Here is a 24,541-nt window from a genome sequence, read left to right on the forward strand (position 1 = left end):
AGACATGCATGAGAATGCATAAATAAAATGTCCATTACTTACCCATTCTAAACTGGAGTAAGGAAGCTGACCAGTTAACATCTCTAAGACAGTGCAACCAAGGCTCCATATGTCAGCTGGAAGTCCATAGCCACTACTCTTAACAACCTAAAATTGCAGAAGTTAATAAATCAGAGTCAATTAAAAACTGCAGATTGTTGGATCATAGGATCCCATGGACCTCTAAAGTGTACTGCCTGACAAGTGTCAAATTCTAAATCCCTAATCTGTCCAGGCCACACTACAAGGTACTTGACCATATTGATCACTAATAACATGTTTGACAGCATCTCAGCCTACAGATTATATAGAACAAAAAATAAACGACATTTGAGATAGTTATATTATGCTTTCATTGACCGATATAAGTACAATAAAACTTTGAAAACCTTTCACTTGAAATCTTCCGTAGAAAGGCTTCTAGTAAAATTCACATGCAGGAGAGAAGATACAGCCCTTGTATAGGTACCCTGTTAACATCACCCCAAACATCTCCCCATTTCATCATAAGTGATGAAATATTCCAAGAATATTTTTTAACTTCATGCCTCTAATGAATTGCTGGTATATCAAATTTCAAATTTCATTGATAATTATACATGTAAGATTTAAAATTTAAGAATATCATCAAAGCTTTTTGATATTTCGTTAAAATTATTGAAAGTTTTCAAAAATCATTTCTCAATAAGAACAAATGGAAATTCTATGGTCAGCTTATACATACAGAAAAAGAACATGTTTAAAAGACTAAGAGGGAATCAGAGAGATATAACCAGTGGTTTAGAAAGCACTGGAGGCATACGCCTGGAGGCATGCTTCCAGGCTAAGCACTATGAAAGTGCCTGGAGTCGGAGCCTAGAAGAGTACAGACCCTTGAGGTGTACACCTTCAGCATAGAGGCATATCCATTTATGTCCCTTAAATCTTTTTTTTTTATTAGCATTTTAGTCCCTTAATCTTCCCTATATACAGTTGTTTTTTGAGTCTTAAATATGCAATTTCTTTACGTTTTCCAAGTACATTAGCAATATTAATAATATATTCCTAAAGTTTCCCCATCTCTGCATGGTGGAATGTCCATCAATATGCAACCATGGTTGAAAGAGGTTTAGCAGTAATCTAAGGTTTGCGAAAGAGTCTCCAAGGTCATAGTTTGGTTGATCGTATTTGCTAAAGAGGCTTTAGATTATGATTGTTACATGTTTTAAGTTGGCTGTTATTGTTTGTTGTTGCTTGTTGATAAAAGGTTGTGGTTCCATTGTATAGTTGAAAGAGTACATTTTGTGTTGGTTGGGCTTTATTGATGATGATGTTTTATCAGATTCCTTCTAATATCCTTTTTTCTTAATAAAACATTGTATTTACTAGCAAAAACGAAGGAGAAAAAGAACATGATAGGACATATGTAATATACAGAAATACAGGGCCATATCAGGCCAAGCCTAATCAATTTCTTATTATACTACTAAACTAGATATTCAAAAAGATGGAAAGGCTTAATAACTTGGGATTATTATTGCTTTGATGTGTCAGCTTAATCTGGGATTGACATTTTCCAACATGTCAGATCCAATAACTACTGGTTAAAACAAAATATTGTATAGAGAATAAGCAAACCTCAGGGGCCATCCAGAATGCAGTCCCTTTGCATGATTTCACATCATTCATTCTGGTTGCCTGAGAAAGTGCACAACTGGCAAAGTAAGATAAAAGAACAAATAAAATAAATAAAAGCAGAAAAAGGGTTTATCCATGCAAGAATCTGTAAGAAACATGACAGAGCTAACACAATGAGAAAGGATTTAAAAAAACCTTCGCCAATCCAAAGTCTGCCAGCTTAACGGACCCACTTACATCCACCAATATATTAGTACACTTGATATCCCTTTAAGACAAAGAAAAGAAGAAAAAAGACATTAAAGGAAGTTGAAGCAAATATATAATTCTGATCTAACAGCATACTCTAAATAAGTTACACTCATCTAGATCTAAAATCAAACTGATAAAAGTACAAAGAGCACATAATTAAATTATTCCACTTTTTTCATATCACCATTTGTGAGGGCTTGAAATTTGTACTTTATCAGGCCTTCAAAATACATACTTCTTGTAAACTTTTCTAGACCAACAATATTGACAAGAAGGAAAAAAAATTACATTTTCTGTTTGCACCATGTTAAAACTTGTATATGCTCAATATTAAAGATTATCCAAGCATGGACATTCATAAGTAATACACAAAAACTTCCAGAGATGAGAATCCTAACCAAATCATATCTAGATAAAACAAATTATGTCCAAACCAAGCTTAGGAATCAATAAATCAAAAACTAATATTTCACTAAATTAAATAAAGAAAAAAAATGGAGCAAAGCCAACAATAATAACTGCAATTATTCTAATCATAATTCATTATATCAATACTGCACCTATTATTGTTCTAATTGCCATTAATATTAGTATTAATATTATTAGGATTCGGCCTGCCCTTGAATCCTATTAAGCTGATAACAGTCAAGAAGGAAGAGAAAGAGAGAGAGAGAAAGAAGAAGAAGAGAAGAGAAGAAAGGGAGGAGAAAGATCTGGTTCGAATGAGAGAAAAAGATCACTCTCACATTCGGCCAGAATTGATTTATATTACTTATATTGTGGAAAAGACACATGCGCCCCTACTTAAGTAAGGGACACTAAATCTAACATAATCTTACACATCAGCACATAAACATAAGTATAAAGACAGAAATACCCCTACATATTCGACACTAACAATCCCCCTCAAGCTAGAGAATATATATCATATAATCCTAGCTTGTTACATATGTAGTCGACTCTTCCCCGACTCAACCCTTTAGTAAACAAGTCTGCCCAAGGGTTCCCTGTGTTAACATATGCAGTATCTATCACTCCACTCAGCACGTTCTCTCTCACAAAGTGACAATCAACCTCTATGTGCTTGGTTCTCTCATGAAACACCGGATTAGAAGAAATATGAACTACAACCTGATTGTCACAGTAGAACTTCATTGGAGTGTTAACAGTGTATCCCATCTCCTGTAGAAGGTTCTTCAGCCACACTAATTCACAAGTAGTATGTGTCATAGCTCCATATTCTACCTTTGCATTGCTTCTTGCCACAACTGCTTCTTACTTTTCCATGTCACCAGATTATCCCCAAGAAAAGTGCAATAGCCTGTGGTAGATCTCCTATCAGACATAGAACCGACCCAGTCAGCATCAGTATATCCTTCTATTTCAAGTTTTCCACCACTCTTGTATATCAAACCACGACCAGGAACCCCCTTTAAATACCTCACAATCCTTAGAACTGCATCCCAATGTGGAACTAGAGGATTCTGCAAGAACTGACCTACCAGACTAACTGAAAATGAAATATCTAGCCGAGTAATGGTTAGGTAGTTCAGTTTACCTACAAGCCGCCGGTATCTGCAAGGGTCTTCAAACACTTCACCCATATCGCTGCTCAGCTTAGTGTTTGTTTCCATAGGTGTTTTAGCTGGTTTAGCACCTAACAAACCTGTTTCTTCCAGCCAATCAAGGACATTTCCTCTTACACAAGTTAATACCATGCTTAGACCTTGCTACTTCTATCCCCAAGAAATATTTCAATTTACCAAGGTCCTTTGTCTAACAATGTTCCTACAGAAAAGCCTTCAACCTATCAATGCCCATTTTATCATTTCCGATAATAACAATATCATCTACATGCACCACCAATAAGATCTTTCCTACCTGAGAGTCATGACTGAAGAATGTATGGTCAACTTGGCACTGTTTCATACCAAACTTCTTTACCACCTCATTGAACCTACCAAACCATGCTCGAGGAGACTGTTTAAGCCCATAAATGGCCTTCTTTAGTCTGCACACCTTACCGTCCTCCCCCTGAGCAACAAACCCTGGTGGTTGCTCCATATAGTCCTCCTCGAGCAAATCACCATGCAAGAAAGCATTCTTGATATCAAGCTGATAAAGGGGCCAATCATACATAGCAGCAAGAGAGATCACAACACGAACTGAACCAACCTTAGCAACCGGGGAGGTCTCTATGTAGTCAATACCATAGGTTTAGGAGTACCCTTTCGCAACCAGTCTAGCTTTCAACTGCTCTACACTACCATCAGGTAAGTACTTAACAGTATAAACCCACTTACAACCAATAGCCTACTTACCAGGAGGAAGAGGAATGAGGTCCCATGTATGATTATGAATTAAATCTGAGAGTTCTTCTTCCATTGCATGGCGCCATCCTGGAGAGGCAAGGGCTTTAGGGACAATAACAAAGGACAACAAGGAGATAAACTGGCGATGGGAAGCAGAAAGGTGAGTGAGAAACATAATTAGAAATAGGGTGAAGGGTACAACTGCGTTTACCTTTCCGCATAGTAATGGGAAGATCAAGGTCAGATACTGGGGGTGGAGCTGGTGTAGGGAGAACTATCGGATCTGTTGGCGATGATGGAGCTGGAGGAGGAGCCGGTACATGTGGGCAATGTGTATACACTTGACGGATAGGCGGCCGTTCAACAGGTGGTGGCACCGGAGGCAAGGACTTGGTCACAGCTGGAACAAGAGGAACAAAATCTGCAATTGGAAGAGGAAGGGGAGGAGGTGACGAGGAGAAAGAAACATCACCGGACCCCAAGAAAAACGGAGTAGACTCAAAGAAGGTAACATCAACACACATAAAGGAACGTCGAGAGCTAGGATGATAACATTTATACCCTTTCTGAGTTTGGGAATAGCCAAGGAAGATGCATTTAATGGATCGTGCATCTAAATTGTCCCTTCTGGCCCCAGATTATGGACAAAGCAGACACACCCAAAAAACCGAGGAGAAAGAGGACACGGAGACAAGGTAGGAAACAAAGTGGTAAATGGAGAATGACCATCAAGGATAGACGTGGGCACTCGGTTAATCAAGAAGCAAGTAAGCACCACATCACTCCAAAAGGGTTTGGGGAAATTCATGTGATGCATGAGAGATCGAACTGTTTCCAAAAGATGACGATTCTTTCTCTCAGCCACTCCATTTTGTTGTGGGGTGTAGGTACATGAAGTCTAATGGATAATGCCATGTTGGTTCAAATATTCTTGAAATGATGAAGAGAAATATTCACGGCCATTATCGGAACGAAAAATTTTAATGTCAACACCAAATTGGTTGCGAATCTCAACATAAAATTTTTGGAAAATGGTAGACAATTCACTCCTTTCTTTCATTAAATAGAGCCACGTCATCCTTAAATAATCATCAACAAAAATGACAAAATATCTATATCCATTGTATGACATTACTTTATAAGAACCCCAAACATCTTAATGAACCAAAGAAAAAGGACTCGACATGCGGTTATCAACCCTAGGACTAAAGGGAACACGATGACGTTTCCCCAACTGACACGACTCACAATCCAAAACAGAAAGATGAATCAATGGAGGAACCAAAGACTTCAAAACTTTCAGAGAAGGATGACCAAATCGACAATGCCACTAGAGAGGAGAGAGAGATGACTGGAGAGTTGTTGACATTCTTCCACCACTGTCAAGATAATACAATCCATCGGGTTCATGTCCTCCACCAATCTTCATAGATCCTGAAAAACACATGAAGAAGGGTAAAAAGTAATAGAGCAATTAAGGGACTTTGTCAACTTACTAACTGACATATGGTTAAACAGAAACTTAGGGACATGCAAAACTGAGGATAAAGGTAAGGGGTTATGTTAACATTACCAACACCACAAATGGAGGATGTGGAGCCATTAGCAAGGGTGACGGATAATGATGTTGAGCAATGAGAGAGGAAAGAAAACACACCTAGAGTTACAGTCATGTGAGCGGAGGCTCCAAAGTCAATAATCCAAGGATTGGGTGTGCGAGAGTAGTCATGTTCTACTGAGATGTGGCCTGAACAAACCTCTCATACTCATCACGGGGAAGCATCTAATCAGCTGAACGACCCTCCTGTCTGAAGCTACTGTCACTAGTCATGGCATGATTGGTCCAAATTGAAGGTGGACCATGCAAGTCATACCAATAATTAATGGTGCGTCCATCCATACCACAATGTGTACACCTCCTTGGACCCAAAACTACGTTCTCGGCCACGGGCTCTTCCTGAATCTCTACCTCTAGTATGACCACCACCACGGTTATAGGTAGGTCCACCACCACCACTCCGGCCATATACCGATCCACTACTACCACTACGATCAAACTGAGCTCCACCTCTAACACCACGGCCCCTCGATGTTGGATAGTTTTGTATGCCCTTAGCTTCAATCAGAATGTACTTTATGAGTTCATTGTAAATGAATAAAAGTGCATATTTGATTCATGTTCCCATGGTATGTTTCTGTGTAATACCCTTAAACTGAACACTTAATGAAACTCGTGTTAGTTTAGAATGTTCACAGCCAGTGGGTCGGTCTGGGGAGACCTATCCTGATAAGGCTGACACTGTGGTGCCACCAAGTCGGTTGGGGTGGCCTGTCTCAGCTGCTAGGGTGAGACCCTAGGCACATACAGTGTAGGATTAATTGAATCTATGAACTGTACCAGATTTCCAGTATTGCCCTGGACCTTGGAGATTGATGAGCAAAACTGGAAAGTTACACCCGACCCCTAGACTCGATTATGATACTGCACTAGGTGTCGGATTGGGCCGTCTTTGATGTACCAATCAGTGAGATCCTTAGCAGGGGTCAAAACCTGGGTATGTTGGGACAGTCCGAGAATTCATCTGAGTGAGTGATCATAGTGACAGAATCAGCCCCATTGTCGGACAAAGGTAATGATCGGGAATGCACTCTCACTAATGAAAACCAAGACTGCCGGCAGCCGATTTCAATCGTTGAGATTTGTTTTGCAAAGTATAGTTTATATGAGATATAAAAGTATATATATTATGGTTTCTAAAATGTTTGCAAGAAGGTTTTAATTCCCGGGATCCATATAAGTGGAGAGTGCAACACTGTTCCTTGCAGCCGAGGGAGAGGTCCTCTCTTGTCGGGCAGTGTATGATCATTATGGGCTGAGAGGTTAAGTGTAAGACCATTGAGGATAATACCTGATGGGCTAATCTTGCATGTGCCCACAGTCCCTGTGTTACAAGATGGCTTGGCCCAGGGACCACTTAGGGTAAGTGTTGGGCCCATAGAGACCATAAGATGGGTTTCAGGGGGTGCACTGTCCATAACAGTGTATTCGGCCAGGCCTTATAACAAAGGCTGGGCCGAACCCATGTGGCTGATGTGTAGATCAATGCTTGTGTCCAACGCCATACAAGGAAGCCCAATTGGGTAGCAGTTAGAAAGGTTAAGTGAGCACATAAGATTAATGGGCCTAAAGCCCATTTCGAATTGGGCTATTTAATTAGTTAAATATGGAGCGAATTCTGAGATGGATTAGCAGATAGGATAGGGTCTTAACCCTATCCACTCAAAGAGTCCAGATCTGAATGTGATTTAGATCTAGAAACCTCCTAATGAGATTAGGAAAAAGCTAATCTAATCTGCATATAAGATAAGGGTTTATCCTTATCACCTAAAGGTATGTCTGATCCAAATCAGATTTGGATCAGAAAGTTCTAATTGGATTGGAGCTGAGCCTTTGGTAGAGATAATTCACATATTTAGTGGGAGCAGTCTTTGGATCCTTCCTTGGGCGTGAACACCTTCGTTGGGAGATATTGTTTCTCCGTATCAGGTATAATCCTCTCCTACTCCTTTTAGTTCAGATTTGGCTCAGTTTATGGTTCAAGAATGATCCTTGAAAATATGATTTTCAAAAAAGGGAATGCGATTCCCAGTTGAAGGGAGAGAAAAATTTTTGAAATTTGCCCCTTTATTCCGCAAGATTTGGGCGTCCATACGATGGATCTCTCATCCCTTTAATGGTATCATAGCCATGGTTCAAATCTTGAACCAATTTGTTTCAGATCTGAACCTGCGCAAATGGGCAGAAGGCGTTCTACCCAATTTGCACAGATATGGGTTTTGGGAAATTTGTTCCAAAATTATGGGCAAATAATCTGAAATTAATTTTTTATATAAATCTGATTATTATTTAGAATTGTTCTTTATGATTTTCTTGTTTTATGGGTTGTTCGTATAAGAGGAGATCGAAATCTTGATTTGCGCAGGGAACCTACGATTTTGCAAGTTTTGGATTGCTTTATTACATTTGGTATGTAAAATATTTTTTTTTATTTTTTAGACTGAATGTATAGGTATTCGATCTGATGTAATTATTAATAGAAATTAGGATTTCTATTTATTTTATTTTGGATCGAAGATGGCGGCGCAGAAAAGGAGATTTCGCAGAGGAGATTTCGCAGATAGGAGAATTACAATCTGCGATTTGCAGTTTATGAAACTGCAAACTGTGATCTAACCTCTGTTTTGCTGGATGGATTGTGCGAACAGCCCTGTTTGACTAATTCTTGACTTTTTTATCAGTATTTAATTTCAGATTATTTTCTTGAATTAAAGATTTAATTAAAGATCAATCCCTAGACCCATCCGAACCAAGATTGGTTCAAAATTGTTTGGACCAAATCTAGGGTTTAATCAAGGCTGAAAGTTAGCCCTAATTTTCCCACTAATGGGCCTGACGATTGATGTTTAATTAAATGGTTAATTCGGCACAATCTGTAAAGGCCCAATTTTAAATGGGCCAAACAAATCAACCTTAATTCGGCCCATATACCTAGATAATATTAATGGTTAATATTATGGATTTAAAATGGGCTTCAAATGGGCTTCAAATGGGCTTTACAGATAATTAATTGATTGGATCAATTTATCCTTGCATGTGATGTTTGGATGTGTGATGTGCTACGTACATGAGCCATAAGTACTTGTCCCATGCTCAATCGACAGTAGCTCTTGCGTACACCATGGCTGAATGCACATCATTGCCATGGTGTCCCTTTTGGTCATTGGATGACCTCCCTCAGTGGTGGGCCCCACACCTCATCAAGAGGTTACGTGCGGAACCCTAACCGATTCAGGCCCACCGAAATATAGCTTTATGAAAGTCAGTGGGAGCCACTTGGGTTTGACCTAGATCAAACTAGGGCGAAATTAACTGTTCCCTCCAGCTAATATGAGTGCATATGATAGGGAGATTCATATGATGAACTCTCTAAAGGCCTTCCATCATTAGCATGAGGATGGGTCCTTCAGTAATGAGGAAACGCACCAGAAAATGGGTTATCCATTTGCTGTTGGGCTTGTCTGAATGTTTCATAAGATGATCGGGGCGTCATAGACCAATGTGGGAGGGGCTTCACTAGAAAATGGGAACTCTCTCACGGTACCTTGGCGTTCACGAACATGATGGGTAAGCACTCACTGGACAGAAAGGTTTACCTGAAAATGACTCTGAACCTTGTCTGACAAAGGCAAAGGGAAAACTAATATGATGAGTGGATATGATCCTTCACAGAAAGGTAGTGGGGTTTTGCAGCTGAAACAGTTGGCTCCATGCATCCTATGTGATTTCCCACATTTCCAGAGACAACTCGCAGTCTCCGTCACAGAGAAAGGAGGGAAATCTCAGAGATGAATAAATGGAAATGGAACGTAGATTAAAATCCATATATATGTAATGAACATGAATCAAATTAGGTTGTGGACTGATGTTTGCTCTTTTATCAGAAAAAGGCAAACGAACAATTTGCAAAGTTGCTTGATGACAACAAGCTGAAGGGCCCAAACTATGCCGACTGGTACAGGAACCTTATGTTGGTCTTAACCTCTGAGAAATTGGACAAGGTAGCCAAGAATCCTGCCCCGGATCGTCCAGGACATAGGGCTTCCGAGGCCCGGAGAATAGAATACCAAGAATGGGAAGAGAAAAACTACCTTGCTCGCTGCTATATCATTGCCTCTTTGGACAATCCAATTCAAAAGTAGTTCATCAGATCGAACTTGCTAAGGACGTATTGGATAGTCTGAAGATAATGTACGAAGAGCAGAATCGTTCTACTCGACAGAAGGTCTTGAAACAGATCATGACCACACAGATGTCTAAGGGCCAACAAGTTCACGACCATTGTCTCCGGATGATGGGTTATATAAACGAAGAGGAGGCTCTTGGATCCGGGCTGGATCTGGTAACACAGATCGATGCTATTCTCAACTCTCTGCCTTCATCCTTTAATCCATTCATCATGAACTACAACATGAACATGAAGGGATGAGAGATCCATCGTATGGACGCCCAAAGATTGCGGAATAAGGGGGCGAAATTCAAAAATTTCTCTCCCTTCAAATGGGAATCGCATTCCCTATTTAGAAAATCATAATTTCAATAATCATTCTTGAACCATAAACTGAACCAGATCTAACCAAAAGGAGTAGAAGAGGATTATACCTGATACAGAGAAATAGTATCCCCCAACAAAGGTGTTCACGCCCAAGGAAGGATCCAAAGACTGCTCCCACTGAACATGGCGCAGTGCAGGAGGGAGCAGAATCAGTAGTGTTCTTCTCCAAGAACTCTGTCCTTCTCAAGAATCAGCAGGATGGCTTGTGAGTACAGCTCCAATAAATCTTTTCCCAAAAGATTGGTATCAAGATCAGATCTTGATTTCTCCCAAGAACTGGACATCGAACTGAAGGTAATGGCGGCGACAGTAAGGAGGCGGCAAGAGAGTATTTGCAGGGTGCAGAATTCTCCCTTCTTGTGATTTCAGCACTCAAGAGGATCTGAATGTGTGTCTCTTTAGGCTGTCGCCCTCTTCTTTTGTTAATCCTAAAGGATCAGTTCCTAATCCCATTAGGAGCTGCTTATCCAAATCATATTTGGATCAGCCTTCTCTTCAGGTGATAAAGATAAACCCTTATCTTATCTGTATTAGCTTTCTCCTAATCTCATTAGGAGGTTTCTAGATCTAAATCACATTCAGATCTGGACTCTCTGAGTGGATAGGATCAAGACCCTACCCTATCTGCTAATCTATCTCAGAATTCACCCCATAATTAACTAATTAAATAGCCCAGTTCGAAATGGGCTTTAGGCCCATTAAGCTTATATACTCACTTAACCTTTCTAACTGCTGCCCAGTTGGGCTTCTTTGTATGGCGTGGGACCCAAACATTGATCTACACATCAGCCACATGGATTCAGCCCAGTCTTTGTTACAAGACCTGGCGGAATACACTGTTATGGACAGTGCACCCCCTGAAACCCATCTTATGGGCTCTATCGCCCAACACTTACCCTAAGTGGTCCCGGGGCCAAGCCACCTACTAACACCCAAGGACTGTGGGCAGATGCAAGATTAGCACATCAGCTATTATCCTCAATGTTCTTACACTTAACCTCTCAGCCCATAATGATCATACACTGCCCGACAAGAGAAGACCTCTCCCTCGGCTGCAAGGAACAGTGTTGCACTCTCTACTTATATGAATCCCGGGAATTAAAACCTTCTTGCAAACATTTTAGAAACCATAATATATATACTTTTATATCTCATATAAAATATACTTTGCAAAAAAAATCTCAACGATTGAAATCGGCTGCTGGCAGTCTTGGTTTTCATCAGTGAGAGTGCATTCCCGATCATTACCTTTGTCCGACAAAGGGGCTGATCCTGTCACTATGATCACTCACTCAGATGAATTCTCGGGCTGTCCCAACATACTCAGGTTTTGACCCCCATTAAGGATCTCACTGATTAGTACATCAAAGACAGCCCAATTCGACACCTACTGCAGTATCATAATCGAGTCTAGGGGTCGGGTGTAACTTTCCAGTTTTGCCCATCAATCTCCAAGGTCTAGGGCAATACTGGAAATCTGGTCCAGTTCATAGATTCAATTAATCCTACACTGTATGTGCCTAGGGTCTCATCCTGGCAGCTGAGACAAGCCATCCCAACCGACTTGGTGGCACCACAGTGTCAGCCTTGTCAGGATAGGTCTCCCCAGACCGACCCACTGGCTGTGAACATTCTAAACTAACATGAGTCTCATTAAGTTCCAGTTTAAGGGTATTACACAGAAACATACCAAGGGAACATGAATCAAATATGCACTTTTATTCATTTACAATAAACTCATAAAGTACATCATTTTGATTGAAGCTAAGGGCATACAAAACTGTCTAATAGCTCCCACTTGCACTTAGGTCCAATCAGGTACTAGCCGGAGTCCCATGCTTTCCACGTGTTCCTCAAACACTTTCTGTGATAGTGGCTTCGTCAATGGGTCTGCTACATTTTCCGCTAATGCTACCTTCTGAATCAGGACGTCCCCTCTACCAACAATCTTCCGTAGTACGTGGTACTTCCTCTCGATGTGCTTCGATTTCAAGTGGGCTCGTGGCTCCTTAGCCTGAGCAATGGCTCCATTGTTGTCACACAACAATGGGATGGGTGATGTGCTGGACGGAACTACTCCCAACTCGTGAACGAATTTCTTCATCCAAACGGCTTCTTTGGCAGCCTCACTTGCGGCAATGTACTATGCCTCGGTCGTGGAGTCTGCAGTGGACCCCTGTTTGCTGCTTTTCCATCAAACAGCACACGATCCTATCGTGAAAACATATTCAGATGTAGACTTTCTATCATCTGGATCCGACTAGAAATCGGCATCTGTATACCCTTGGATCTGTAGTGAGCTACCGTCGAATACTAGACAAAACTCTTTTGTCCTTCGAAGGTACTTAAGTATGTTTTTCACAGCAGTCCAATGCTCCTGCCTTGGGTTGGCCTGAAATCTGCTTACTATACTTTCTGCCTGAGCTATGTCAGGACGAGTGCACAGCATGGCATACATGATGCTCCCTACAGCAGAGTCATAGGGAACGTCTTTCATGCCATCAATCTCCTCAGAAGTCTTGGGAGACATCTTATTGGAGAGAGTGACTCCGTGCCTGAAAGGAACATTTCCTTTCTTGGAGTTTTCCATGCTGTATCTTTTGACTATTTTGTCAATGTAAGCAGATTGGGATAATCCTATTATCCGCTTCGATCTATCTCTATAGAGTCGAAGATCCAGTATATAGGAGGCTTCTCCAAGATCTTTCATGGAAAATTGCTGTGATAGCCATACTTTCACCGTAGTTAACATTCCTACATCATTCCCAATGAGTAGAATGTCATCTACATACAGAACCAAAAAGGTAACCTTATCCCCACTATACTTCCTGTAGACACAAAGTTCATCCGGATTCTGCTCGAAGTCAAACGATTTGACAGCAGAGTCAAAATGGATGTTCCAACTTCTAGAAACTTGCTTAAGTCCATAAATGGATCTGTTAAGTTTACATACCATGTTTTCCTGAACTGCAGCAATGAAGCCTTGCGGCTGCTGCATATAAATATCTTTAGTAAGATCTCCATTCAGGAATGTAGTTTTTACATCCATTTGCCAAATCTCATAATCATGGTATGCTGCTATAGCTAGCAGGATCCTAATGGATTTAAGCATGGCCACAGGCGAAAAGGTTTCCTCATAATCGATGCCCTCTTTTTGAGTGTACCCTTTCGCCACCAAACGAGCTTTGAAGGTCTCAACCTTACCATCGGGGCCCTTCTTCCTCTTGTAAATCCATTTGCAACCGATTGCTTTTACCCCGGAGGGCGGATCTACTAGAGTCCACACTCCATTGGTCTTCATTGAGTCAATCTCTGCTCTCATGGCCTCCACCCACTTCTGGGAATCTATGTCCAACATAGCTTCCGCGGAAGTCACGGGATCCTCCTCACTAGTCAAGGTTTCCACCAGGTAACTATCCTAGTCATAACCATAACGGACTGGTGGACTGGATACCCGAGGGGATCTTCTAGGTTGGTTATTACCAGGAATTTGTGGGAGCTCCTAAGCCTTCTTCATCAAGAACAACTTCCTGACGATGGGTGTCCAGGATATAATCGGTTTCCAAGAATTGTGCATTTCGACAGCAAAACACTTTTTGCTCACTTGGGTCATAGAATAAGTAACCTACAGAGCCTTTTGGGTAGCCTACAAATAGGCAACGGCTGGTCTTGGATTCCAACTTGTCTGCACTCGTTCTTTTAACGTGTGCTGGACAACCCGAAATCTTCAAGTGTCTGACACTTGGTTTCTTTCCGGTCCAAAGTTCATATGGAGTATTCAGAACAGATTTGGTTGGAACCCGATTCAGCACGTAAATCGCAGTTTCTAATGCGTAACCCCAAAAGGATGTGGGTAACTCTGAGTGTATGAGAAGCGACTGGACCATATCCAATAAGGTCCTATTCCTCCTCTCTGAAACACCGTTAAGTTGTGGTGTAGCAGGAGGAACTAACTGTGATACTATCCCATTGTCCTTTAAGTAGTCCCTGAATTCGTCAGAGAGAGATTCGCCAACTCGATCTGATCGAAGGGCTTTAATTTCTCTCCCTAACTGTTTCTCGGCCTCTTGTCTGAACTCTTTGAATGTTTCAAAGGATTCAGACTTGTGTCTCATTAGGTACACATATCCATATCGTGAAAAATCATCTGTAAAGGTGATGAAATACACGTGTTGGTTCCGTGTCCTAACACTCAGGGGACCACATACATCAATATGTATTAGGTCAAGTGTGCCTGTACATATTTCAGGGTTACCGTTAAATGGCTGTTTCGTCATCTTGCCTTATAGGCAAGGCTCATAGGTGGGAAGATCTTCTACAGTTAGAAAATCCAAAGGACCATCCTTTACCAACCTTGTGATTCGGTCAACACCGATGGGGCCAAGTCGGTAATGCCACAGACACGTGAGATTTACTGTATCACGGGCTCTCTTTTTGGGGATTTCAGCCGACGTAGTTTCGGTTATGTTAGTTTCTAGAGAAGGATGTAGAACATAGAGACCGTTCTCCAGTTCCCCGTATGCGATGAATCTGTTGTTTCTTTTAATAGTAATCGTATTACTAAAGAAGACAGAATAACCATCTGCACACAGTTTTGAAAGAGAAATCAAATTTCTCCTTAAATTTTGTACATTAAGACAATCTTTCCGTACAATCGTTCCTTCACTCAGCAAGTAGAGTGTGACTTCTCCTTCACTCAGCCTTCTGCTTACCTTAAACCCCTGCAGTGAGTTACACGCATGAGAGATCCATCGTATGGACGCCCAAAGATTGCGGAATAAGGAGGCAAAATTCAAAAATTTTTCTCTCCCTTCAATTGGGAATCGCATTCCCTATTTAGAAAATCATATTTTCAATGATCATTCTTGAACCATAAACTGAACCAGATCTGAACCAAAAGGAGTAGGATAGGATTATACTTGATACGGAGAAAATAGTATCCCCCAACGAAGGTGTTCACGCCCAAGGAATGATCCAAAGACTGCTCCCACTGAACATGGCGCAGTGCAGGATGGAGCAGAATCAGCAGTGTTCTTCTCCAAGAACTCTGTCATTCGCAAGAATCAGCAGGATGGTTTGTGAGTACAGCTCCAATCAATCTTTTCCCAAAAGCTTGGTATCAAGATCAGATCTTGATTTCTCCCAAGAACTGGAGATCGAACTGAAGGTAATGGCGGCGACAGAAAGGAGGCGGCAAGAGAGTATTCGCAGGGTGCAGAATTCTCACTTCTTGTGATTTCAGCACTCAAGAGGATCTGAATGTGTGTCTCTTTAGGCTGCCGCCCCCTTCTCCTGTTAATCCTAAAGGATCAGCTCCTAATCCCATTAGGAGCTGTTTATCCAAATCATATTTGGATCAGCCTTCTCTTCAGGTGATAAGGATAAACCCTTATCTTATCTGTAGATTAGATTAGCTTTCTCCTAATCTCATTAGGAGGTTTCTAGATCTGAATCACATTCAGATCTAGACTCTCTGAGTGTATAGGATCAAAACCCTATCCTATCTGCTAATCTATCTCAGAATTAGCCTCATAATTAACTAATTAAATGGGCTTTAGGCCCATTAAGCTTATGTACTCACTTAACCTTCCTAACTGCTGCCCAGTTGGGCTTCCTTGTATGGCGTGGGACCCAAATATTGATCTACACATCAGCCACATGGGTTCAGCGTAGCTTTTGTTACAATGCCTGGCCGAATACACTGTTATGAATACCTCCTGAAACCCATCTTATGGGCTCTATAGGCCCAACACTTACCCTAAGTGGTCCTTGGGCCAAACCACCTTGTAACACCCAGGGACTGTGGGCAGATGCAAGATTAGCACATCAGGTATTATCCACAATGGTCTTACACTTAACCTCTCAGCCCATAATGATCATACACTGCCCGACAAGAGAGGACCTCTCCCTCGGCTGTAAGGAACAGTGTTGCACTCTCTACTTATATGGATCCCGGGAATTAAAACCTTCTTGCAAACATTTTAAAAACCATAATATATATACTTTTATATCTCATATAAAATATACTTTGCAAAACAAATCTCAACGGTTGAAATCGGCTGCCGGCAGTCTTGGTTTCCATCAGTGAGAATGCATCCCCGATCATTACCTTTGTCCGACAAAGGAGCTAGTCCTGTCACTATGATCACTCACTCAAATGAATTCTCGGACTGTCCCAACATACCCAGGTTTTGACCCCCGCTAAGGATCTCACTGATTGGTACATCAAAGACAGCCCAATCCGACACATAGTGCAATATCATAGTCGAGTCTAGGGGTCGGGTGTAACTTTCCAGTTTTGCCCATCAATCTCCAAGGTCCAAGGCAATACTGGAAATCTGGTCCAGTTCATAGATTCAATTAATCCTACTCTGTATGTGCCTAGGGTCTCACCCTGGCAACTGAGACAAGCCACCCCAACCGACTTGGTGGCACCAAAGTGTCAGCCTTGTCAGGATAGGTCTCCCCAGACCGACCCACTGGCTATGAATATTCTAAACTAACACGAGTCTCATCAAGTCTCTAGTTTAAGGGTATTACATAGAAACATACCAAGGGAACATGAATCAAATATGCTTTTTTATTCATTTACAATAAACTCATAAAGTACATCATTTTGATTGAAGTTAAGGGCATACAAAACTGTCTAACGGAACAAGCTAAACGTCAACTTACAAGAACTCAGCAATATGTTGCAGAGGGCCGAAGAATAGATTAAAAAGGATGAGCCCATTGCCATGCTTGTTGAAACTGGCAAATCGGGCAAGAAAAGGAAGGCAAAGAGAAAGCCCCAGAAGAAGGCTACCAATCCCAAGAAACAGAGGAAGGACAAGGCATCAGATGCCTGTCATTTTTGCAAAAAGACCGGCCACTGGAAAAGGAACTGTCCTGCCTACTTGGAATCCAAGAAAGGTAATCTCGAAACTTGTGTTATAGAAACCAACTTATTGGTAGCTTCTGCATCCTGGTGTATTGACTCTGGGGCTTCAACTCATGCGTGTAACTCACTGCAGGGGTTCAAGGTAAGCAGAAGGCTGAGTGAAGGAGAAGTCACGCTCTACTTGGGGACTACTGCAACTATTGCAGCCGCGACCATAGGAACCATGGAATTACTTTTTAGAGAAGGAACTATTGTACTGCAAGATTGTCTTTATGTACAAAATTAAGAAATTTGATTTCTGTCTCAAAACTGTGTACAGATGGTTATTCTGTTTTCTTTAGTAATACAATTACTATTAAAAGAAATAACAGATTCATCGCATACGGGGAACTGGAGAACGGTCTCTATGTTCTACATCATTCTCTAGAAACTAACATAACCGAAACTACGTCGGCTGAAATCCCCAAGAAGAGAGCCCGTGATACAGTTAATCCCACGTGTCTGTGGCATTACCGACTTGGCCACATCGGTGTTGACCGAATCACAAGGTTGGTAAAAGATGGTCCTTTAGATTTTCTAACTGTAGAAGATCTTCCCACCTGTGAGCCTTGCCTAAAAGGCAAGATGACAAAATGGTCATTTAATGGTAAGCCTGAAAGATGTACAGGCACACTTGACCTTATACATACTGATGTATGTGGTCCCCTGAGTGTTAGGACACGGAATCAACACGTGTACTTCATCACCTTCACCGATGATTTTTCACGATATGGTTACGTGTACCTAATGAGACGCAAGTCTGAATTCTTTGAAAAGTTCAAAGTTTAGACAAGAGGTCGAGAAATAATTAGGGAGAGAAATTAAAGTCCTTCGATCAGATCGATGTGGCGAGTATCTTTCTGACGAATTCAGGGACTACATAAAGGACAAAGGGATAGTATCACAGTTAGCTCCTCCTGCTACACCACAACTTAACGGTGTTTCAGAGATGAGGAATAGGACCTTATTGGATATGGTCTGGTCGCTTCTCATACACTCAGAGTTACCCACATCCTTTTGGTGTTACGCATTAGAGACAGTGATTTACGTGTTGAACCGGGTTCCAACCAAATCGGTTCCGAATACTCCATTACTTTATAAACATTAATGAAGTAAACAACCTACCAAATTTACATTTATATCAAAAATTGTTTTTTACTCTCAATAAATTTATACAAATAAAAATATTAATAATAGATAATTATTTTAGTACTTAAATTTCATAAATTTGTACATTATATGTATCTTCAAATTTTATATATTTGTTTATAAATTATTCATTAATTTAGACTAAAAAAACATATTTATTATTTACAAAAATAAAAATTGTTTACAAAATATTCAAAGAATATAATATTAAATTGAATTTATCAAATCCACTAATTTAAATTTATATAAAAATGATTTGTTATTTCAGAAAAAAACTATAGAAAATAAAATTGTTAATAATGGAATCGTTACTTTAATAATTAAAAATCATGAATTTCAAATGATATGTATTTTAGAAATTTTAATAATTTTCATATACTTTTAGTTAAGATTAAAAGTAAAAATATGATAATAATATATGTATCTTAGAAAAATTATAAATTTCATATTATAGTAATTTTGATATTATCAAGCATTTCAAAATTTAATATTTAATTGACTTTTTTGTTAATGTTGAAAAGCAAAAATATAAAATAATTGCTATAGTAATTAAAATATAATAATTGCATATGTTGTGTCTTGGACTTATAGAATTTAACATAATAATGGTTTTGTTTATGTTTTACTTTGTAAAAACTATATAATATGAGTCTTGGACTCTTGATTGTTCGATTATCAATAGAATTGTAAGATACTTATGTATCTTGTTATATTAGTAGTATATTTCTTTATGTATTTATACTTTATTTGTGGTTATTGACTTTTAAAATTAGTGGAATTGATGTATTTACGAAATCTGTATCATTTTCGTAGCGTATCCATGTGTTTTCATATCTTTCGTCCGTATCAATGCGTTTTCAAAGCATATCCATATCTGTATCCATATCCAAACTATCCGATACAATACCCGATACTAATACTTTGATCCTTGATTTTAGTAGACTGACATAGAAAACCGGGTGCAATTTGGAACTTGGTCGTAATTCCAGGCGGTAAGGATAGAATTAGGATTTCCATGCAGCTTGGCCACTTCATTGATATAGGCCTTAGTAACTGTAGAAGTTGTATAACGATGTGGAAGAGCTACAAAATGAGCAAACTTGCTCAAACAATCAACCACCACCAAAATGATGGATTTGCAGGAAGACTTGGGTAAACATGTGACAAAATCCATGGTTATGTTTTCCCAAACCTTCTCAGGTATGCGTACTGGTTGTAGCAGGCCTGCAGAAGATTGTGTGCTATATTTTTATTTCTGGTACAGGGCATTTCACAACACATCTACGAACCATTCCCTTCATTCCCCTCCAGTAGTAATGCATAGCCAAACCCTTATATGTATGGACACCTAAGTGGCCCCCAACAGCTGAATCGTGAAAGAGTCAGAGAAGCTTATCAAAATAGGTTGAATTTGCAACCACCATCCTACCCTTGTAAAACAATATAGAGTCAATTAATCCAGAAGCAAATACCTGGGTTGTGAGACCCCCAACAGGTGCAATTCCTCAACCCAGTAGAGAGCATCAGCCACGGAACCCATGACCCAATAGTTTATAGGCCCAGCACTATTGTTCTGGTTGTGGATTCTACGCTCTAAGAGATGTTTGATGCTCTTATGGTCAGTAGAGATTGTGAATCTGCAGCCCAGAAGATAGGAATGCCAATTTCAAATGGCTAAAACTATGACCATCAAATCCTTTTCATATGTTAGCTTGGACTAGGCTTGTTTTGTTAGGCCCTTACCTTAAAATGCTATTGGCTGGGCTTATTGCATTAACACGACTCCAATCACCTTACCGGAAGCATCTGCCTCGACACTGAGATATGATGTGCCCAATTGTTGAATACATGTCTGCCCAAATGAACACTTGACCAGTTTGACAAAATAGGTGATTTTGCTGAAGTAGAGTCATGGTGCTGCACAAGTGTTCCTGTTAGACAGTGTATGCCCTTAGCTCCAATCAGATTGATGTACTAATATATTTATTGTAAATGAATAAAAGTGCATAATTATTTTATGTTATCATTGGTGTGTTTCTGTGTAATTACCCCTTAAACTGGACACTAATGAGACTTGTGTTAGTTTAGAATGTTCTCAGCCGTTGGATAGACTTGGGGAGTTTATCCTGCCAAGGCCGACACTAATGTGCTGCCAAAAAAGTTGGGGCAGCCTGTCTCAGCTACTAAGGTTAGACCCGAAGCACATATAGTGTGTGTTTGTTTGAAACACTGAACCCGGACCATTTTCCAGTTATGCCCTGGACCTTGGAGACTGATGGTCAAAACTGAAAAGTTACACATAACCCCTAGACTTAATTATGGTACTACACCGAGTGTCAGATCGGGTTGTCTTTGATATGCCAATCAATGAGATCTTTTGTGGGTCAAAACTTGGGTATGTTGGGGCAATCTGAGAATTCACTTTAAGTGGGTGATCATAGTGATAGGATCAGCCCCTTTGTCGGACAAAGTAAATGATCGGGACTGCACTCTCTCTGATGGAAACCAAAACTGTCGGCAGTCGATTTCAACCGTGTTTGAGATTTGTTTTGCAAATATACTTATATGATATATATATACATATATATATTATGTTTTAAGAAAAATGTTTGCAAAAGGTTTTAATTCCCGGGACCCATCCGAGCAAAGAGTGCAATACTGCACCTTGCAGTCAGGGGAGAGGTCCTTCCCTATCGGGCAATGTTTGATTATTGTGGGCTAAGAGGTTGAGTGTAAGAGACCATTAAAGGCAGTTTACCTGATGGGCTACATCTTACTTAAGTCCATTATCCTTGGGCCTTCATAGGATGGTTGGACTCGGGGATCATTTAACTATAAATGTTGGGCCCATTTTGATCCCATACTGATGGACTCAGGGGTTCACTATATTTGGCGGAGAATTCAGTCAGGCCTTTTCACAGAGGCTGGGTCGAACCCATGTGGGGCTTATGTGAGGTCATTGTTGGAGTCCCATGCCATACAAATTGAACTTAAATGGGCCAACAACTATCTTGAGACATGAGCCACTTGCTTAATTGGCCTAAGGCCCATGATTAATGAGAGTAATCAAGATGTTACATGACAACTTAACATGGGCGAATATGGGTTTGAATATGGGTTTGGAGCACCCATTCTCATAAGAAGATAAGACTTATCCACTGATAAAGTCCAGATCCAAATAAAGATTTGGATTACAAACCTCCTAATTCGATTAGGAGTGGTGCTCTTTTTAAGGCTTAAGAAAAGAGAGATCAAACTGCTCCAAAACACTCTCTGCTTTCAGTTCTCTCTCTCTCTACTCTTGCCGCCCAGAAACCTTGAATCGATCTCCAGTTTCTTGGGCTGATTTTGATCAGTTCTACCTTTGATTTTTGCAAGAAAAATTCAGAGAACTTTCGTGCTCCACTCCCTTGTTCGATCCATACAGTTGGATTGCAGTTTTGCTGAAAACTGCATTGCTGAACCGGCTTCATTCCAAGCTGCACCATCTTCGGTGAAAGCTGGTTTTGGGATTCAATTTGGGCGTGAACTACTACTTTGGGAGCTACATCTGTGGAATCCGTATCAAGTATACATCTCCCTCCTTTTGGTTTGAAATCTGATCCAGTTTTGGTGCAAGAACGATCCTAGAAAAATGCAGTTTTTCTGAAACTAGGGATGTGATTCCCGAAAGGCTGAAAGAAATTTTTGAAATTTCACCCAACCATCCAGCATGGTTCGGCCATCCATATGATGGATCTGACCTTCCTTCAGTTCCATGTGAGATTGCAAAGTGTGACTGTAGACCAAAATATAATCAATCAAAACCAACATAAAACGGTGCAAAAAGGGCCTAATGATGTCATTCATAAGCCTATGAAATGTTGATGGGGCATTGACCAAGACGAACAGCATAGCCATCAATTCATAGTGCTCATCCAACATTCTAAAATCTGTTTTGTGTGTGCCTTCAGGGTGTACACGGTATCTGATGGTACCCCGACCTCAGATCCAACTTGGAAAAGAAAATAGCCTTCCCCAACTAATCAAATAATTCTCCAATGCCTTAGGGGTGCTTAGGGCTGCAGGGTTCCAGCCCAATTAATTGAAGGGAGGTCCCAATAATAGTGAATCTCATAATCAGTCTGGCCTAGTCACAGACCATTTGGGCCCAATTGGTGAGGCCATTGGATTCCAAGAATGATTTCAACCCCTGAGAATCCTAGTGGATGCAGGTCTGTGTGGAATAAAACCTGTAGCTTGAGATCAACCCTCTTTCACAGGCCATCACAATACAAGTGATACAATTACCATTAGTGCTATGGTCTAAACTGTCATGCCCAATTGTTTAACCAACTGAGTGGTAATAAAGTTTAAGGAGTTGCCACCATCAATCAACACCATTACACTTCAACCCATAAGACTAACCAGGACTTTCATGTTGAGGGGACCCCAGCCGAATAAGGGTGTGCAGGGATCTCTCACAATAGTCATGGGATAATGGGGTCTATATAGGGTCACCATCTACTTCCCCTTCACCCTTGCACCAAGGTCCGGGTCCAAAATTTTCATTGTAGTTATAGAATAGGCCCTTGTCTCTACAGGCATGCACCTCGGCCCAAGCAAGCTTTTTAAGAAGCAAGGCAATCTGACCAGTGGCTTTATTGGGTCTCGGTTCAACACAAGCTTGAGGAGTTTTAAATAAAGGGTCTACGGGTGTCGTCAGTATAGGTGCCATGGCCCGAGTAGATTTCCTAGCCTACTCAATCATTTCTTCATACAATTGGGTCAGCAAGCTTCTTAAGAAGCAAGGCAATGTGACCAGCGGCTTTATTGGGTCTCGGTTCAACACAAGCTTGAGGGGTTTTAAACAAAGGGTCTATGGGTGTCGTTAGTATAGGTGCCATGGCTTGAGTGGATTTCCTAGCCTACTCAATCTTCTCTTCATACAATTGGGTCAGCCCCATAATTGCCATTACTGTTGAGGGTTGCATTACCTTCACTTCTAGTTTGATATCATCCTTAAGTCCCCCCACGAAGTAGCTAGTGGGAGCCTATCCCGGCCACCCGTGAACCCTCGACGTTGGTCTTTGAAATTGGTTTTGGTATTCCCTTACCAAGCTAGTCTATTTCAACTTGGCAAGGGATTCACCAAAGTCCTCAAGCCCAGATGGCCCGAATCAGATGTTGAGTGCCTTAGTGAAATCCAACCATGAGAACTCCAATACCACTAGTACCAAAGGCCAGCTTCCCCATCCAAATGAATCAAGGATTAACCACTAGGACACCAATACTTCATGGAACTTGAAGTATTGCTCAGAACAATAAAGCCAAGGTAAGGGGTCATCACCTAAGAAGACTGGAAAGTTAATCTTAACTATTTGACCATGGTGATTGCAAACTAGTCTTTGGATGCTACCTTTAGATCCCTCCAAGTCGCCTTCTCTACCAACGACCGATGACAACCTTTTGTGCTAGGAGACAAAGGTGGAGAGAATCTTTTTGATCTCCTCCAAATCTCCATCCATTTTACACAGCTGAATGTCTAAGAGATCCACTCCATCTCCCATAGTACTCAATCTAGTGGTTTTTTTTATCAATAATAGAAAGTACTCAATCTAGTGTTTGTCATCCCAAATCAATGCTCTGATAGCAGTTGATACAATCCAATACAATCTGAGCAAAATGAGCTTCTTTAAGGAGCACTTCCTCCTAAAATGGAGAATTATAGAAGTAGAGAAAAGTAGAAGAGAGATAAAAGTGTGGTTTTTCCTTTAGATCTTGGGTAGGGTATTTATTATCTATTATATATACTAAGGCGGGATGGACCTTTGTTTTGGGCGACGTGGCCTTCTCTTTCCGCAAGAAAAGGTATCCACACGTGAAATCATTTTTTCCGTGCGAAAATAGTGTTCCCTATGACAAAACCAATGAAACTGAAACCTCTGTTCAAAAGGAGTCGTGGTCCACCTGTCCTCTTCCTCGATTGCATTCAAGGCGTCTACGTTCGTAACCGCGCCGATCCCCTATTCAAGCTCGTCGCCGATCACCATTTCTTCAATGGTGACGACATGGTTCATGTTGTTAGCATCCACAACGGC

General features: G+C 40.7%; 1 protein-coding gene across 3 annotated transcripts in view; it reads right to left on the reverse strand.

Moving 5' to 3' along the window:
• The window catches only part of LOC104589658 (mitogen-activated protein kinase kinase kinase 1-like), a 58,978-nt gene that overhangs the window by 9,184 nt on the left and 25,253 nt on the right, over nucleotides 1–24,541 (reverse strand). For all 3 annotated transcript variants that reach the window (XM_010248051.3, XM_010248053.3, XM_010248052.3), the window contains 3 exons: nucleotides 1,852–1,924; nucleotides 1,657–1,716; nucleotides 43–147 (listed from right to left, as the gene is read on the reverse strand). In XM_010248051.3, the coding sequence (XP_010246353.1) occupies nucleotides 43–147; nucleotides 1,657–1,716; nucleotides 1,852–1,924 (238 nt within the window). The remainder of the gene's footprint in view (nucleotides 1–42; nucleotides 148–1,656; nucleotides 1,717–1,851; nucleotides 1,925–24,541) is intronic.

Source organism: Nelumbo nucifera, chromosome 1, assembly GCF_055504915.1.
Source record: "Nelumbo nucifera cultivar China Antique chromosome 1, China Antique-T2T, whole genome shotgun sequence".
NCBI lineage: Eukaryota > Viridiplantae > Streptophyta > Magnoliopsida > Proteales > Nelumbonaceae > Nelumbo > Nelumbo nucifera.